At 38.5% G+C, this 18,388-nt stretch overlaps 1 protein-coding gene across 1 annotated transcript in view; it reads right to left on the reverse strand.

The window, feature by feature from the left end:
- TBCE (tubulin folding cofactor E) overlaps positions 1-18,388 on the reverse strand; it is a 94,167-nt gene that overhangs the window by 63,503 nt on the left and 12,276 nt on the right. The window contains exons 2-3 of the mRNA XM_044001657.1: positions 13,087-13,220; positions 9,094-9,178 (exon numbers count right to left, since the gene is read on the reverse strand). Of these exons, the coding sequence (XP_043857592.1) occupies positions 9,094-9,178; positions 13,087-13,192 (191 nt within the window). The 5' untranslated portion in view covers positions 13,193-13,220. The remainder of the gene's footprint in view (positions 1-9,093; positions 9,179-13,086; positions 13,221-18,388) is intronic.

Here is an 18,388-nt window from a genome sequence, read left to right on the forward strand (position 1 = left end):
CTCTTCATATTTTTCTATATATACATGTTTATAATTGTTCTAAGTTCCTTGACAATAGGGATTTTTAAAATTCTTTTTGATCCTATGACAGAGTAGGTACATAATATGATTGCTTGAATAACTAAAAAAACAGAACATTCCATGCTGACACTTTCACTACAAATGAAACCAGAGAACACAACAAAGATACAGCTAATGGAGGAAGGTTCACAGGTTATCCTTAGAAAGGTGAATTTAAGGAATTAGACCCAAAGGCAACAGGAAACATCACTTCATGGTATATGTAATTACCCTGCCTTATAATATGCATGATGACTGAGACTGAGAAGGAAAAGTAACAGATAGAAAGAAAATCACAACAAAGCAATGTCAAAAAAAAAAATCTCAGTGGGAAAGAGGGAAGGAGGAAAGGAAGGAAGGAAGGAAACATTTATTATGTAATCGCTATTTACCAAGCATTGTATCATATACTGGGCATATAAAAAGAAAAGTGAGATGACCCCTGCTCTTAACAAGTGCATGTTATAATACATATAAACTGGTTGGTAAGAAACTAGATGGGCTTTAGGGTACATTAGCACCTTCCTGGTGATAACACCATCCTGGCCTTAAATTTCTGAATTACAAAATCATTCCTCTACTGCTGTCTCCCCCTGGAATTTCTCAGCACCTGGGGGACTCTTGGTCCTGGCATATCCTACCACCTCTGCAGCCTGCTCACAATGGAATATCCTGTAGGACCTGGCTCCTTCTCCCACTGGTAAGTTCCTCCAGGAGGCCCCAGATCGAACTTTCTGGACTTCATTTCTCCTCATCACCTCTCTTTTCAGCTTTCTTTTGTGTCTTATGTCTAATTATGTCTAATGGGGGAAGCCCCATTAGAATTTAAATTCCTTAAGGACAGACTTTTTCTTTTTGCTTGTATTTGTATTTGTATCCTCAACACTAAGCACAGTACCAGACATATGGTACCATATGATAACATACATATGGTTGATACCAGACATATAGCAGACTTAACAAATACCTGTTTCTTTCTTTCTTTCCTTCCTTCCCTCCTCCTTTCTTTCCTTCCTTCCTTCCCTCCTTCTTTCTTTCCTTCCTTCCTTCCCTCCTTCTTTCTTTCCATAAAGCTCTTATGTCCATCAGAAATTTTATATCACTCAGCATCTTGTTGTTGAAGAAGTGAAAAAATGGAGGCAACATGTACAGAGAGCTCTTTTAAGTAAAGTGATTACAAATGAGATGATAGTAATTTGATAGTTTAAAGGGATGGTAGGGGCAAGTGAAAATCTGAAGGATGGGAGAGATCTTGGTATGTATAAAGGCACAAAGGGAGAGAACCCATAGAAAAGAAGTAGAAAATTAGTGAGAGAAAGGGAATGAGCAGAGGCAAGTTGACAAATAAAACAGGAAGGAATCAAGGGCATAAATAAAAAAGATGGCCTTGATAAGGAGAAGGGACATCTCCTTTTAGAGAATGAAACAAATGAGAGTTATCTGAAATGTGAATTTAGGGAAGAAAGGAAATTTCGTCAGTGAATTATAAGGTGAATTCCTCTGCTGAGAGGAAAGGTAGGTAGGGGGAGGAACCTTGAGAAGGGAACAAAAGATATGGAATGGTCATTATGGGAAATGTGATAAAGTTGATCAAGGAAGAGTGAAAAGGATTAGCATTGCGGCAGTGAAGGTCCAGTTGAAATGGAATAACATACATTTGTGGGTGACCTAGTCAGCATGTTTGTGTGATTTCTTCTAGTGCTGTTCAGCCACACAGGAACAGAGATCACCAATCACACACTCCTACTAATTAGGGTTGGGGTTAGGAAAAAAGTGAAGAGCAATGATCAAACAATGGAGAAACTCAAGGGCTAAGCATGGTATAAAGTTGTTGGTTTTTAAAGTGGGGCAATGTTGTGAAGAAAGGAAACTGGAGCTATATTAGAAGTGCTGTCTGGGAAAGCAGAAAGGAATCAGGTGACAGACAAGAGGTTACAGTGAGGATAGAGAATAAAAGTGATATGGGGGAAAATGGGGTACGGGTTGGGGTTCTTGGGAATTCCTCTTTAAAGAATTACACCCTCTTGCACACAAAACTTAGAATAAGGTGATAGTTTATTTAGGAGCAAGGGAAGGGAAACCATGAAAGAAATCCTTGGACTTTTCATGGGGAGATTTGGCATAAAGCACATGGCTCAGAGGTACCAAATCTCCCCGAACAGGAGACCGGAAGGTACTTTTATAGAGGACTGATGGGGGTGAACCATCTGCCTGTGAAAAGTTCCTTTAGTGAGAGAGGACCATCCCCCACTGGTGGTAATTGGGGGAATTGGGTGAGGAGTGGAGGACCATCCCCCACTGGTAGTGACTAAAGGAATTGGGTGAGGGGTGGCTACAGATCCCTCTACAGGACCCAAAGGCCGCAGCCACACCCAAACTTATCTCCCCAGGGTAAGGGAGACCAGAATGAAGGGTAGGAATCCGAAGCTAGCTCAGTCTGATTTGGTTCAGCTCATCTCTCTAGGTGTTATCTGTCCTCTGGTTTAGTTTCTCAAGGAGAAGATTCCTTGGTGTGCCCCAGAGAACTTCTGGGGTGCTCTGCACCCCATGACAAAAGTATAAGAGTGTAAGGAACAGAGAGACCTGAAAGGAGGTTTGGCCCAAGAACAGAATTTCAGTCACTGATTGTGTAGATGACACATTCCTATAGCATTTAAATCCCTTTACTACCTGACCCAAATCTACCTTTCAACCTTTCAATAAAACCTCATTCAACCTCTTTCACCTCTGTCCGCCATTAAGAGGTGGCTCTTCTCTTTGGTGATCTCACCAGATTCCACAGATTTAATTATCAATTCTATACTGATTATTCTCATATCCATTTACCCAGCCCTAATCCTTCTCCAAATCTCCAAACATGCATCACCAAATGTCTATCAGATATTTCAAACTGGATGTCGCATAGCCATCTTAAATTCAACATGTCCAAAACTAAACTCAGTATCTTTTCTCCCATCTCTGCCAAATCTTCTCCTCCATCCAAATTTCCTTATTACTTTCAAGGTCTCCCTGCCTCAAGTCTCTTCCCACTCCAAACCATCCATTCAGTTGTTAAAGTAATCTTCCTAAAGCACAGATGTGATCATGTCACTACCTACCCCACCCCATGTCCTATCCCATTCAAAAAACTTCAGTGGCTCCCCAGCAACTTCAGAAACATCTATAAAACCCTGTTTGGTATTCCCTCCTACCTTTCCAGCACAGGAATACATGGAGCATTCTAGCACCTAAAAGAGGTCTTGCTCAGACCTAAACTTGGGTCAGAAACATGCTAGAGATTAGCCTAGGAAGGTAGTGAGCAACACCCTGCACCCAGGGAAACGGGGTACTAGGGAAGGAGATCCCTAAACTAATACAGAGTACAGGCATAGATATCATCTGGCGGCTCAGTATCAATAGGGTTGGGTTACAGATCCAGGGGGCTGAGACCTGTGCCTAGTGGTGGCAGAGAGGAGTGCTCATAGGTCCTGGCTGTGTATTGAAGGAGGAATAAGTTCAGAAGCAAGCAGTAACAATGTAATTCTGATCCCAAGAACAGAACAGGGGCCTCTAGCCCAGGCTGCGAAATGACCAGGGCACAAATCCCAGACTAAAGGGGAGCTTTCAGTTCAGTTATTCAGAACCTGCAATGTCTCCCAGGCAACTAAGTGGAAGAGCCCAGAGGCAGTCTGCTGAAACTTCCAACCAGGCACAAGCCAAAAGAGGTCTTGCTCAGACCTAAACCTGGGTCAGGAATATGTAAGAGCTTAGACCAAAAGGGCACAGGGCAGACTTTACCCTGGATTTACCTCACTTTGGGAGCACTGAAGTTTGCAGGTTCCAAGTTTGAGCTATTCCTGAGGAATAAGAAAACACTCAACATTCCAAGAAAGCATCAACGGGACTCAAAAGGACAAAAGCTCGTTCCAGACATTTTCCCTAGTATTATGCAGAGACCAGCACTGACATAGAAGTCCGTCATCAAGAAAAGGACTTGAAATGGATGGAAATTTACAAAAAATATAAACTGCCCAGATTAACAGAAGAGGAAATAAAATACTATCTTATAAAAAGTAATTGAATAATACATAAATGAGCTAAGAAAAAAAATCCCTGAGACCAGATGGATTTATAAGTGAATTATATCAAGTATTTAAAGAACAATTAATTCCTATACTATATAAGCTATTTGGAAAAAAAACAGGTAAAGAAGGAGTTCTACCAAATTCTAGCTCTGATACAAGTATGGTTTGGATCCATAAGCCAGGGGGAACGAAAACAGAGAAGGAAAACCATAGACCAGTTTTCCTAATGAATACTGATGCAAACAATTGTAAATAAAACACAAGCGTGAAGACTACAGCAATATGACCGAATGGGACTTATGCCGGGAATGCAGGGCTGATTCAACATTAGGAAAACTATAAGCATAAGTGACCAACAAAAATGACAAACCATATGACTGTATCAAGAGGCAAAAAAAGCTTGGCAAGATACAACAACCATTCCTATTAAAAACATCAGAAAGCACAGAAATGAATGGAGCTTTCCTTAAAGCCTCCCAATAAGGTCAGGGGTGAAACAAGTATGTCCATTATCAATTATTCAATATTGTACTAGAAATGCTAGCTATAGTAGTAATACAAGAAAAAAATTGAAGGAATAAGAATAGGCAGCAATAAAACAAAACTATCACTCAGCAGATGATATGATGATATATTTAGAGAACCTTAAAGAATCAACTAAAAAACTATCTGAAATGATTAAAAACTTTAGCATCAGGATATAAAATAAGCCCACATAAATCATTAGCATTTCTATTCAATACCAACAAAATCCTGCAGGAAGAGCTAGAAAGAGAAATTTCATGTAAGATAACTGCAGACAGTACAAAATACTTGAGATTCTACCTGCCAACACAAATCCAGACACTATAAAAACACAACTACAAAATACTTTTCATACAGAAAAAGACAAAACTAAACAACTGAAAAAATATTAATTGTTCATAGGCAGGCCGAGTCGATAAAATTCTAACTAAAGTAATTTACTTAATCAGTGCCGTACCAATCAAACTACCAAAGAATTATTTTATAGAGGTAGAAAAAGGAATAACAAAATTCATTTGAAGAACAAAAGGTCATGAATATCAAGGGAATCAATGAAAAAAAGTGAAGGAAGGTAACCTGGCAGTGCCAGATTTCAAGATATTACAAAGTAGTAATCATCAAACCAATTTAGTACTCAGTAAGAAACAGTGTGGTATGGGGCAGCTAGGTGGCGCAGTGGATAAAGCACCGGCCCTGGATTCGGGAGTACCTGAGTTCAAATTTGGCCTCAGACACTTGACACTTACTAGCTGTGTGACTTTGGGCAAGTCACTTAACCCCCACTGCCCCACAAAAAAAAAAAAGAAAGAAAGAAAAAAAAGAAAGAAAGAAAGAAAAGAAACAGTGTGGTAGATCAGCAGAATAGATTAGGTACACAATATACAGAAATAAAGGACTGTAGTGATCTAGTATGTGATTCAAATGAACAAGAATAAGTTATTCCCCGATTTATAAACTGTTAAGATCTGAATAGACAGTTTTCTGGGAAATAAATCTAAGTTATCAACAGCCAAAATGAAAAATGCTCTAAATTACTCATAATTGGAGAAAATAAAAACAACTCTGAGGTACCACCTCATTCATACCCAACAGATTGGCAAAGATGACAAAAAAATCACAAATGCCCAAGGGACAGTGGAAAACCAGGTACATTAGTGGAATGTTAGTGGAACTGCATCTGGTCTAGTCATTCTAGAAGACAATTTGGAGCTCTGATGAAAAATTATTAAGCTATGCATACTCTCTGACCCAGAGATACTGAGATCAAAGAAAGAAGAAAAAAACCCACATATACAAAAATATTCACAGCAGTAATTTTTGTGGTGACACAGAACTGGAAATTGAGGGGGTGTCCATAAATTGGGGACTGGATGATTAAGCTGATATGTTGTTTGTCCTTTGTTTTCAAAGAGGACCAATGACATCACAGGTGACACCCTGACTTATGCATGAACTAGTTTTAAGTGAGACAGAGTTGCACAAAGTTATCAGCCTCACTCTCTCTTCCAGAGTCATCCAGTGACAGGACAAAAGTCAAGATGACTAGAGATGTCCAAGGATGCAGTTTTATGACCTTGGCATCTCTGATGTCTGACCAAGCTCCAAGCACTCTATAGCGCCTGCTTCAGCTGCCTTCATGGCTGTCAGGAGAAACTGTTCTCATCTGCTCATTCTGCTGGGGAAAGAGTTCACATGCTTGGGGTAGACATCCCCCAACTCACCGACAGGTTTGAGACCTGTCAGTTACTCTCAAAATGGTGTAGTGCATTTGCCAAGGTGGTTTACCAGAGTGTGGCCACTGCACATGCTATAGCTTATTGGAGCCACATATGAGAGCTGGGTGAATTAGGTGAACCCCTGTGATATGTGAATGGGTTGGAAGACCACTGTGTTATAAGAAATGAGGAAGGAGATGGTTTTTGGAGAAAACTGGGAAAACTTGTGTGAATTAATGGAAATTGAATTGAGTGGACCCAGGAGAACAATTTATACAATGAAAGACTTAGGAACGGTGATCAACACAATGCTGAGCCACAATTCCAGAGGGCCTATGATGAAATGTCCTTCCCATATCCAGGTAGAATTCTGACAGATTCAGAGTAGAAATTAAAGCATATGTGGGGTTCTGGGGCCGTGACTAATATAGGACTGTAAGGGTCTAAAATTCTAGCTAGTCTGTCTAAAATATCTAATGAGTGGTCGCCAATAAATTACAAGCTTTAGCAAGAGTTAGACTTTTAAGCGTTTATTAAGGAGCATAAGAATTTGGTGAAGAGAAAGAGAAAGGCCTAGATTCATCTATCTATTAAAGGGAGAGTGCATTTCTGGCTCCCTTCTCCACCCAAGTCCTGAGGAAAGAGAGCAAGAGCGCCAGCCTCACCCCCTCCTCCTCCCACAAGCAAACGTCACTTCCTGACGCCAAAGAGCCGGGTGTCTTGTCCTCAGACACCTTCTCCTCATGGAGGAGCTTTCCTACAGTAAGTCTCCAGCAGGTGGCATCATTCCAATCGTTACAGGATTGTGTTTTGCCTGACTATAACAATATAATAAGGTTTTGTTTTTCTTACTTGTCCAATGGTATGAGGAGTAATGTATGGCAGCAGGAAATGGAAAGGAGAGAATTCAGAGCTGAAAATTTTTTAAATGGAATTGAAAAAAAGAAAAACAGCTTCTATTAGAAGCCCTTCCCAATCCCCCTTAATGCTAGTGCCTTCCCTCAGTTGATTATCTGTAGCTCTATTATGTATATATTTTATTTGTACATAGTTGTTTACATTCTCTTTCCCAATACACCATGGGCTTTCTGAGAGAGCAGAGTCTATCTGTTGCCTTTCCTTTTTACACACCACCATCTCCCCCACCCCAGGCCCCCAGTGCTTGGCCCAGTGCCTGACACAAAGCAGGTGCTTAATAAATGCGTACTGACTGATTATTCTATATTTATTTCCTTCACACACTACATAGTGTAGTCAAACTGGTCTTATTATTTCTCACAAGCAACACTCCACACATCCCATCTCCACGCCTCTGCACTAGCTGTGCTCCATGCCCAGGACAAACTCCCTCTCTACTTTTGCCGCTAAGAAGCCCTAGTTTCCTTCAAGACCCAACTCAGGCACCATGTTCTGCACGAAGCCTTTCTAGCAAAGAGGGCCTCGCTACCAATTAGCCTGTGTTCCTTTTGTGTCTATCTTGTACATAACTATTATGTATATAGTGTTTCCCCCAGTAGAATGCAAGCATCTTGAGGGCAAGAACTAGATCACTTTTTGTCTTGGTATCCCCAGCATCTGGCATAGTGCCTGGCACATAGCAGGTTCTTAATAAATGCTTTCTGATGGATAAAGCATAAAAAAAACCCAGAAAGGTACATCCATTATTGAGAGTGTTATATAGAGACTACTGAATAACTCCAAGGATGTCAAAAGCAGAGGGAAAGTTCTCATATATACCAAAATAGACTGTACTGGCAGGAAAATGGAAATAAGGTGACTGCCCAATGACTGGGGAATGGTTGAATAAATTGTAGTTTATGAGTAAAACTGAATGTTATTACACCAAAAAATAATGAATATGAAGAATTCAGAGAAACTTATTTAGACATATAAATGAATGATGAGCCAAACAAGTAGAACTAAGTGAACAATATACACAGTGAATACAATAACTTAAAAGAAAGCTACACTAAAAGACTTTGAAGACTAATACAGTTAATCTTCAATTCAGAGGGCTGATAATGGGGCACACCCACCTCCTTTTGGCTAACTGGTGAACTCTAAATACAGAATGAGGCACATGCTGCATGAGCAGTGTATAGATTTCTTTTTGCTTAACTGTACTTCTTTGTTAAGAGAGGCTTCTATGTTGAGGTGGTATTGTGACATAACAGTGTGGTAAAAATAAAACATTGGAAATGCAATTCTTCAATAACAACAAATTATTTCTCTTTTCTGGCCTGCCCTGTCACCTTACTGAGAATGAATCACATTTAAACACCACTACCCAAAAAAGCAATATGAGTATTTCAGGATAGTGAGATAATCCAAACTAAATCAATGCAAGTAGGCTGGTGATACAATGTTTTAAAAGGCAACTTTATTTGGTAAAGCCCCAAGCAGCTGAGATACCTTATTTCAAACCCATCCAGAGAAAGAACCAAAGCAGGTGTTCTTAGGAATGATACTAGTCTAAACATAAAAAGGTTCACGTGATTATTCTGTGTCAGTTGGTTTTATTCCATTTTTTAATCTCTTCTTTCAAAAAACAAATAGCAACAGGTTATTCCAACAGTAGTAAGAGACACAAAGAAAAAAGTGTTCATTTACTATATACAAAATAACATTTTCTACCACACCCATATCAAAATGTTTCTTTTTCTTTCCCTTTTCCCCTATTATGCTATACTCTTGGATTGATACACTGATATTAAATTTTTAACAATTACCTGCATTTAAAATATACAATCCCTTCATGGCTACCATCATGCTTTCCTCTTTGAGGGTTGTCCCATTCTACTCCCAGCCAGAGTCCTAGGGGAAAAAAAGATGGAAATAATTATGATGTATGTAGTGTCGTGCCCCCCACACACACACACACACACTCTATAATATATTTAATAACATAAAACATATCACTAAGATAATGTTAATGAAGGACAAAGTGCTATTTTTTGTGAAGGCAAGATCATTTCACTCATTCCTGTACTAAGCAAAACCAACAGTATGCTTAACTCAAACATCTAAAGGAATACAAGAGTCTGTTGAAAGGACTTCTGCTTTGTTTCTTTTATTAAATAAAACCAAAGACAAGTAAGCATCTTTATTCAGTTCAGAAACTTTAAGAACAACTTACCGTGCTGGGATTAGAGAGAAAGACTAGGAAGGCACAGAACACTATTATTTCATGACAACACACACACACACACACATCTTAGTAGGTGGAAGCAGAAGCTTCTCCATGTCCAGCAGGTTAAGACATGCATCTCCAGCATTAAACTGTCATCATTTCACACTCTGTGGGGCAGTCCGCCTGCCCCTTGTTCACTCAGAAAAACAAGAGGAACGTTTTACTTTGTAGTCATTCTCCTCTGTGTCTTGATCTGCTGGCTTTTAGATTAATACTTGGCAAGGAGGGGGAGGGAGGGTATCTGCCATTCTAACGACTTTCCTAATCTTGGATACAGTAGTCCAAGCCATACTGGCTTATACTGAACCATCATTTCAAATTATAAAACAGATCCAACAAATTATCCTAAACTAAGATGGAAAAGATATTGTTGCCACAATCTGTGAATTCCATCCACTTCAACCAGGCTACTTGGAACTAGGTGAGATTTAGCCCTGAGGATTATAGGTTGCCTAATCCTACTTTAAATTTTTTCAAGCAATACATCAGCCATATTCCAAGGTCCAGTACAGTTTGCAGGAAAAATACCTTAAAGAAAAGGGGAGAATTAATTCCAAATCTGAAAGGAGAGGTGCTTGGGATGGGAAGACCTATTATTGAAAATATGCCTTTCTTTAAATAGGGAGAATGCTCATATTTTCTCTTACTGGGGAAAAATGTATGCATGCACAGATATTTATTGCAAGATCCAAGCCAATATGAGAAACTTTGGAAACTAGCTGCTATCCAGTATGTATGGGGATCTGGTACTATAGGATGGCCAATATCTTCTAATTGTCTTTGGAAAGGGAAAAAACAATGATTCAAGAGGGGCTGAACCTGAACTGAGTGTGTATACAAAAAATTCTCACCCATTTCTTGCTCTCTTTTTCCATTTCTGGTTATGAACTAGGGAAGAACAGGAAAGGATGGTTGTGAGCACATGGAGCCTCTATTTCTTTTGTATTTGTTCCTTCCTGATCTTAGGTGACTGAGAATTCCAAGAAGGGAAAGCTCAGGTGACTATTTCAGATCAGGAGGCCAAGAGATACCATCAGAGATCACAATGGTAACCCAGAATCAATAGCAGAGTCCACTGGAGACAGCAGATGTGGCCAGGAGAGTAGCCAACAGAGAAAAGGAGCCTACAGACAAATGTGGAAAGAAATATAGTCACCTGACAATGGCAGCTTCAGGGGAAATAACCCTTGAAGAGAGATCAGCTGGCTATGGACTCTAGAAATGCATAGATCCTCCAAATCTAAGAGTTATACTTAGATGGAATTTTATGAGGACATTCCATGCCAGGAATTGGAAGATACCCCTTTACCACACATGTGCCTTACTTTTGTTGTTGTTCATTTTTCAGTGTCTGACTTAATGAATTCATTTAAGATTGTCTTGGCAAAGATACTGAAGTGGTTTGCAAATGAGGCACTGAGGCAAACTGGGTAAAGTGACTTGCCCCAGGTTATACAGCTAGTAAGTGTCTGAGGCCAATTTGAACTCACAAAGAAGTCTTCCTGCCCCCAGGTCCAGCGCTCTTTCTAGTGTACCACCAGCTGCCCTTGTACCTTAAGTCTGAGCCCACTCTCCCCAAAGACTGTGTATGCAAAGGGAGAATTCAGCTTTGGTTTCAGAGAAATGTTTTATACCAACTCTTCTTGCTTTAGCTTTTCAGTAAATCCATTTTATACAAGTTAAGGGAGTTCAAGTGATTGGGAGCACACTGGTAAGGACTTAAGTTTTATGACATTAAAAGCCACAGCATGGGGGCAGCTAGGTGACACACTGGATAGAGCACTAGCCCTGGATTCAGGAGGACCTGAGTTCAAATCCGGCCTCAGACACTTGACACTTACTAGCTGTGTGACCCTGGGCAAGTCACTTAACCCCAATAGCCTCAACCCCCCCCCCCCAAAAAAAAAAGCCACAGCACATCGGAGTTGCCTCTAGAACCCTGAAGAGAGAAGTAATCAACCACTCTCTGAGGAATCAGTGCACTAATGTGAGTAGGGGTTAGGGAAAAAATCCCAGACACTATATCATAATATGTGTTTTTGAGGAAGCCAGAAAATCAACCTTTTTTTGTTTATTTTTAGGACACTGGGAAGAAATCTCTATGAAAGTAGCTATAGAATGAATTACTTTAAAATTGAAGAATGTCTTTGATATAAATATCTTCTAGCTATTTTATAACTTCAGATTTTTGTACATCAGGTTTTCTTAATGACAGCAACAATTTAAAAACTAAACATTTAGTTGTTTTTGTTTTTTAGTGAGGCAATTGGGGTTAAGTGACTTGCCCAGGGTCACACAGCTAGTAAGTGTCAAGTGTCTGAGTCTGGATTTGAACTCAGGTCCTCCTGAATCCAGGGCCCATGTTCTATCTACTGCGCCACCTAGCTGCCCCTAGAACACGGGCTCTGGATTCAGGAGGACCTGAGTTCAAATCCAGACTCAGACACTTGACACTTACTAGCTGTGTGACCCTGGGCAAGTCACTTAACCCCAATTGCCTCACCAAAAAAAAAAGTAAACTAAGAATAACTGCAGTGTACATTTTAATAAAGAAAATTAAGTCATTAGTTAAATGACATGTTTTTTTAAGTATTTTATTATTTGTTGGTTTTTTTGTTTGTTTTTAGTAAGGCAATTGGGGTTAAGTGACTTGCCCAGGCTCACACAGCTAGTGTCAAGTTTCTGAGGCCGGATTTGAACTCAGGTACTCCTGAATCCAAGGCCAGTGCTCTATCCACTGGGCCATCTAGCTGCCCCTAAGTATTTTATTATTTTCCAGTTACATGTAGAGATAGTTTTCAACATTTGTTTTTATAATATTTCTAGTTTCAAATTTTTTTCCCTCTCTCCCCCCTCCCCAAGACAGCAAGCAATCTGATATAGATTATATATGCACAATAACATTAAACATAATTCTGCATTAGTCATGTTATAAGAGAAGAATCAGAGCAAAAAGGAAAAACCTCAAAAAAGAAAAACAACAGCACCAAATACAAAAGAAATAGTATGGTTCAATCAGCATCCATATTCCACAGTTCTTTTTTTTTCTGGATTTAGAGAGCATTTTCCATCATGAGTCCTTTGGAACTATCTTGTATTGTTGAGAAGAATCAAGTCTATCACAGTTGATCAACACATAATGTTGATGATACTGTGTACAATGTTCTCCTGGTTCTGCTCATCTCACTCATCATCAGTTCATGCAAGTCTTTCCAGGTTTCTCTGAAATCTGCCTGCTCATGGTTTCTTACAGCACAATATGACATTTGTTTTTAATAGATTCTAGAAATAACATAGCCACTGTCAACAAAACCACATTTTAGGTACAGTACAATTCCATTATAAGGTGTCTAATTAGATTTAAAGATACCACAGGTCAAATCATATCTCTTACACAAGACAAATTCATATAGTAAAAACCTATAAAATTGGAACAGTGCCATATAGGGGTTACAGCCTATTTCTACTAGTAGAACAAACCTTCACTGAAACACTTACAGTATAAAGAAAAATAATAATAAATCGTATCTACCTGTTATGGGAGGAACGCTGCCAAAATAGCGCACCGTAGCAAGTTCTCCATTAACATCAATTCTTCGGCCAATTACATCAGTAGGCACAGAATCACTCATGGCCATAAGGATAGTATCTAAAATATTTAATAATCTAAGAAGAGAAAAAAACCCATGTTAATAAGAATTTAGTCAAAATGTTTAAAAGACATTTTTTAAATTTGCCCTCCATAGTCATTTAAAACGCTGCCTATTCAATTCTGGTCTTTTCTACATTTGACATGTATGCTAAAACTCTATGTAAATTGTTTAAATGACATAGTTTTTATTTAACATGGCCTTTCTTAAGTGTCTAAAATTGTTTTGAGCATTCTGAGTCAGTTCACTATGACTAGTCTGTACCATGGGAGTAGGGGCAGAAAGGAGTAGAAAGAGCTAAAGGAAGCCTTAGTGATGAGTGAGCACCACTTTTGGTGAAAAATGAAACCAAATCAAAAAAAACTCATACCCAAAATGTTAAAGGTATGTTAATTAATTTTGGAATTAAGATATGGGACTAGGTAGGACAAAATTCTATTACAAAGCAGAGCCTAGCAACCTGAAGTTTTAAGGCCACACTATCCAATGACGAGGCCTTTAAGTCACTGATAAGTCAGGCAAACCAAAGTCACAACTTAATACTTCAAACTCTTTGCAAAACCACAGTGAGGGAGAGAATGGAATGAATTTTGACTTGACTATGTAGTACCTGTGACCAACCGGGAAAATACTTTGCCTTTCTTCACCTGAGCTTGCTAACCAGAAAGCAGGGGATTTAACCTAGAAGATCTCTAAAGTTTCTTTTAGCTCGAAATCAGTGACTATGTACAGACATCATATTCAAATTAATACTGTCCTTGAAAGCATTGTCTTATTTATCTTTATATCTTCTCCACTGCAATGAATCTTTGTATCTAAAGGAGAGTTGAATTACATTAATTTGCTTTGTATTAATCCTAATTAAATCTTATCTTTTTAGATATCATTTCTGTCAACAGCAGGAACCCTGGTGCCATGGAAATGTAGAGGTAAGCTATGCAAAAACATGGAGATGGGAAAGAGTCAGGTGACAATCTCACAGTAGGCATTCAATAAATTGTTGAATGAAATTGTTAAATGAATAAAAATTAGTGTGCCACTTTGTTATGAATGACAACATTATTATTTTCCCTACTGTTGTTTATTTTACATTGAACACTTTTATGTGGAACCTTCATAATCTTAGAACTGAAGAGACTTAAGTAACATGATCTAAATTTCCACCCAACAATTGGTAAATATAGTCTTGTCTCTCTCTCTGTGTCTCTGTGTCTCTCTGTCTCTGTCTCTCTGTCTCTCTCTCAACTTCTTCCTCTCCCTCTCCATCCCTTCAAATTGGGCTACTTACAATTAATTATGCTCCCTGTTGCATTTTCTGTTGACTTTGCACCTACAGATAAATTATAACTGGTTTCCTGTCTTGCTACCTAGTTCTAGTAACTGCTTTCTTTTTGTTGTTGTTTTTGTAGTAACTTGTCTCATTCCCACCTTAGTCTACTGTCTAGATCACAGTTCTTCCAGGATAGAAGGTCTGCTTTGTTCTTTCAGTGCCTTGGAATCTTGCTCCTGAAGTCCAGCCCCCAAGGTCAGGTTCTGCACATTTTTGTACCCTGGCCTCCTGCCAGGTGCCAGATAGCTAGCTCCCTGTGGCATGTTATAAGGCCTCTTTACTTATTGTCTATCAGACTGACTGTCTGCCTACCCAGATTTCTGCCTAATGAATCTTCCATAATTGCCCATATTGACCTTATGGTTCTGTCAGTTCTACTGGTTCTGGTCAATCCCAATCTATCTTTTAGCACAGTTCCTGGTAGATAATAAATGTTTAATCAATACTTATTGATTGACTGACTGGCTTGGCCTACTGTCCAATAAACCTGGAAGCAGAAGTCTTTCTAGAATATTGTTATAGGTGGTTATCAAGTCTCTGCTTGAACATTTCTAATTACTAGGAATTTCTCATTTTTTACTCCATTAGAAAGTTTTTCCTTAAGATGAAGTAGAAGTTCTTATCAGTTAATCCTAGTTTTTCCCTCAATAACTTCCCAGAATGTAACTCTTTTTCCACATAACAGCCATATATGTGTGTGTGTGTGTGTGTGTGTGTGTGAATATATATATATATATATGAATATAGCTGTCTGGCCCCACTGTTGTCTTTGTTTTTCCAGGCCAAATATCCCCAATTTTTTTTCTCCCAAGGGTTCTTCAAATGAAGCTTTTAAGTCTTTACACCATCCTAGTCATCTGACTTAGGACATGCTTTAGTTTGTCACTTTTCCCCTTTCAAATATAGTGATGAGAATTAGAAAACATATTCTATATGTAGTTTAAATGATAGAGTTCAGTGGTGCTACAGACTTCCTTGATAGACACCACACATCTATTTATCTATGTAGTCTAAGACTGCATTACCTTTTTTGATAATATCTCATATTAAGGTTTCAATGAACTAATTTTTTTTAGTAATAATAAAATTTTAATTTATTTAATAAAATTTTTCCAAATATAAACCCTGCTCTTAAAGCAGGTTTCCTTCATTCTCTGTGATTTTTTTTTAAAGTACAAAATTTTTACAATAATCATAACTGAATTTTCATATCACTAGCAGAAACCTGGTGGAACGAAGATGAGATAAATTGTAACAGTCAAGGACTTGGGAAATCACCAAAGGACAATTTCATGGTGTGATAGTGGCAATTAACTTCAGGATGTTTAAGGACAGTTTCTGGTGGTGGCAAGCTCCTACTATCTAGACTGGCCAATGTCTTTTTTTTTTGTTTTTGGCGGGGCAATGAGGGTTAAGTGACTTGCCCAGGGTCACACAGCTAGTAAGTGTCAAGTGTCTGAGGCTGGATTTGAACTCAGGTCCTCCTGAATCCAGGGCCGGTGCTTTATACACTGCGCCACCTAGCTGCCCCCAAATGTCATTCTTTAGTGGAAGCATGAAGAATGGTGCAACAGAGTTGGAAGGGATCACCTCATAGGGTGAAGCAGTCCTTGGTAGTCATGGTTTCCTTATGTTCTTTGACTTACTGTGGTATCCTTCAACTAAGCTGAGACCCAAAGGCTGTATACTCCCTTTGCAAGTTGATTGGAAAACAAGTGCAAAAATATCACTTATCTTATAAGAAGCAGGGTGATGTAGCAAATAGAATACTGTACTAGTGGTGTGACCTTATAACACATACCTCAAAAGGTTGTTGAAAGAATCAAGTGAGGTAAAATAAGAAAAATGCTTTTCAAGCCTTAGAGTTCTACATAAAAATCAGCTGTTATTAGCTGTTTTTGTTTGTCACGGATAATAGAATGTTAGCATGCAAGTAAAATGGACTGTGAAGGAAATAGGACAATGATGAGATTTAATACCCCAAAATTCAGCTATCTGCTTCTGGTACAAAGTTTCTTATTAAGATCTTCCTTTTTCCCTTAGAGCAGGGATTCTTAACATTTTTTATGTCATAGATCCTATTGGCAAAATGTTATGGTAAAATCTAATAATTATGGCTTGCTGCCTACATTCATAATTGAATGAAATTGAAGGAAATGCAGTGACCTTATCCTTTTCTTACTGTTCTTATTCCAAACATACCTTTAAAGAAAAGTACTATCGGGCAGCTAGGTGGCGCAGTGGATAAAGCACCGGCCCTGTATTCAGGAGTACCTGAGTTCAAATCCGGCCTCAGACACTTGACACTTACTAGCTGTGTGACCCTGGGCAAGTCACTTAACCCCAATTGCCTCACCAAAAAAAAAAAAAAAAGAAAAGAAAAGAAAAAGAATGCAGTCAATGTAAATAAACATTTATTAAGCACCTAATATGCACCGGGTGCTGTGCTACAAGACAGTCCCTTCCCTCAAGGAGCTCACAACGTAAAGGAAGAGACAACAAACAAATACATTTTTAAAAGCTATACAGGATAAGTAGGAAATAAATAAGAGAAAGAAGGCACTATAGAATTAAGAAAGGTAGGGAAAGGCCTCCTACAGAAGACAAGAATTCAGTTAGGACCAAGAAGAAAGCCATGGAAGCCAGTAAGCAGATATGAAAAAAGAAAACATTCCAGGTATGAGGGACATGCAGAGAAAATGCCTGGAGTTGAGAGACAGAATGTTGGAAGGTTACATCATAAATTAGAGGACAGAAGAAACAATTATCTATTTCAAATAAACATGGAGACGAGTTCATGACCAAACTTGGGCTACAGAATATCACAGAAAATAAAATGAACAATTTTTACCATAGAAAATTAAATTTATTTTACATGAACAAAATCAACACACCCAAAATTAGAAGGAAAAACATTAACTATGAAAAAAAAATCTTTGCAGAAGTTTCTCTGACAAAGGTTTCATTTCCAAACTATATGAGGGACTGATTAAAATTTATAACGATAAGAGTCATTCCCTAAAAGATAAATGATCAAAGGATATGAACAGGTTGTTTTCAAAGGAAGAAATCCAAGCTATCAATAGCCATATAAAAAAATGCTCCAAATCACTAATAACTAAAGAAATATAAATTAAAGCAACTCAGATTTTACTTCACATCTTTCTGAATGGCAAAGATGACAAAAAAAGAACGTGATAACTTGGAGGGTCTATGGGAAAAGATACAGAAAAGGCACAGTTGGCAAAGCTGTAAATTCATCCAGCCACTCTAGAAAGTAATTTGTAATTATACCCCAAAAGTTACTGAAGTGCAAATACCCTTTCACTCAGTAACATCACTCCTAGACCAATTCCCCAAAGAGATCAAAGGAAAAGGAATTATACATACAGAAACATTCGAAAAAGCTCCTTGTGCAGTAGTAAAGAACTGGACATTGAAAGGGTACCATCAACTGAGAGAATGGCTGAATAAATTAGGGTATATGAATGTAATGGAATATATTACAACTGGAAGAATGGTTGTAAGAAATAATGAAAGGGGGGCAGCTAGATGGCGCAGTGGTTAAAGCACCGGCCCTGGATTCAGGAGTACCTGAGTTCAAATCCGGCCTCAGACACTTGACACTTACTAGCTGTGTGACCCTGAGCAAGTCACTTGACCCCCATTGCTTGCAAAAAAACAAACAACCAAAACAAAACACAAAAAAAAAACAAGAAATAATGAAAGGGATGGTTTCAGAAAAACTTAGGAAGATTTCTATGAAATGATGGATAGTAAACAGGACCAGGAAAACAATACAATAATAATGTGGTAAAAACAAACTATGAAAAATGTAAAAATTCTGATCCAAA

Source organism: Dromiciops gliroides, chromosome 4 (assembly GCF_019393635.1).
Source record: "Dromiciops gliroides isolate mDroGli1 chromosome 4, mDroGli1.pri, whole genome shotgun sequence".
Taxonomy (NCBI): Eukaryota; Metazoa; Chordata; class Mammalia; order Microbiotheria; family Microbiotheriidae; genus Dromiciops; species Dromiciops gliroides.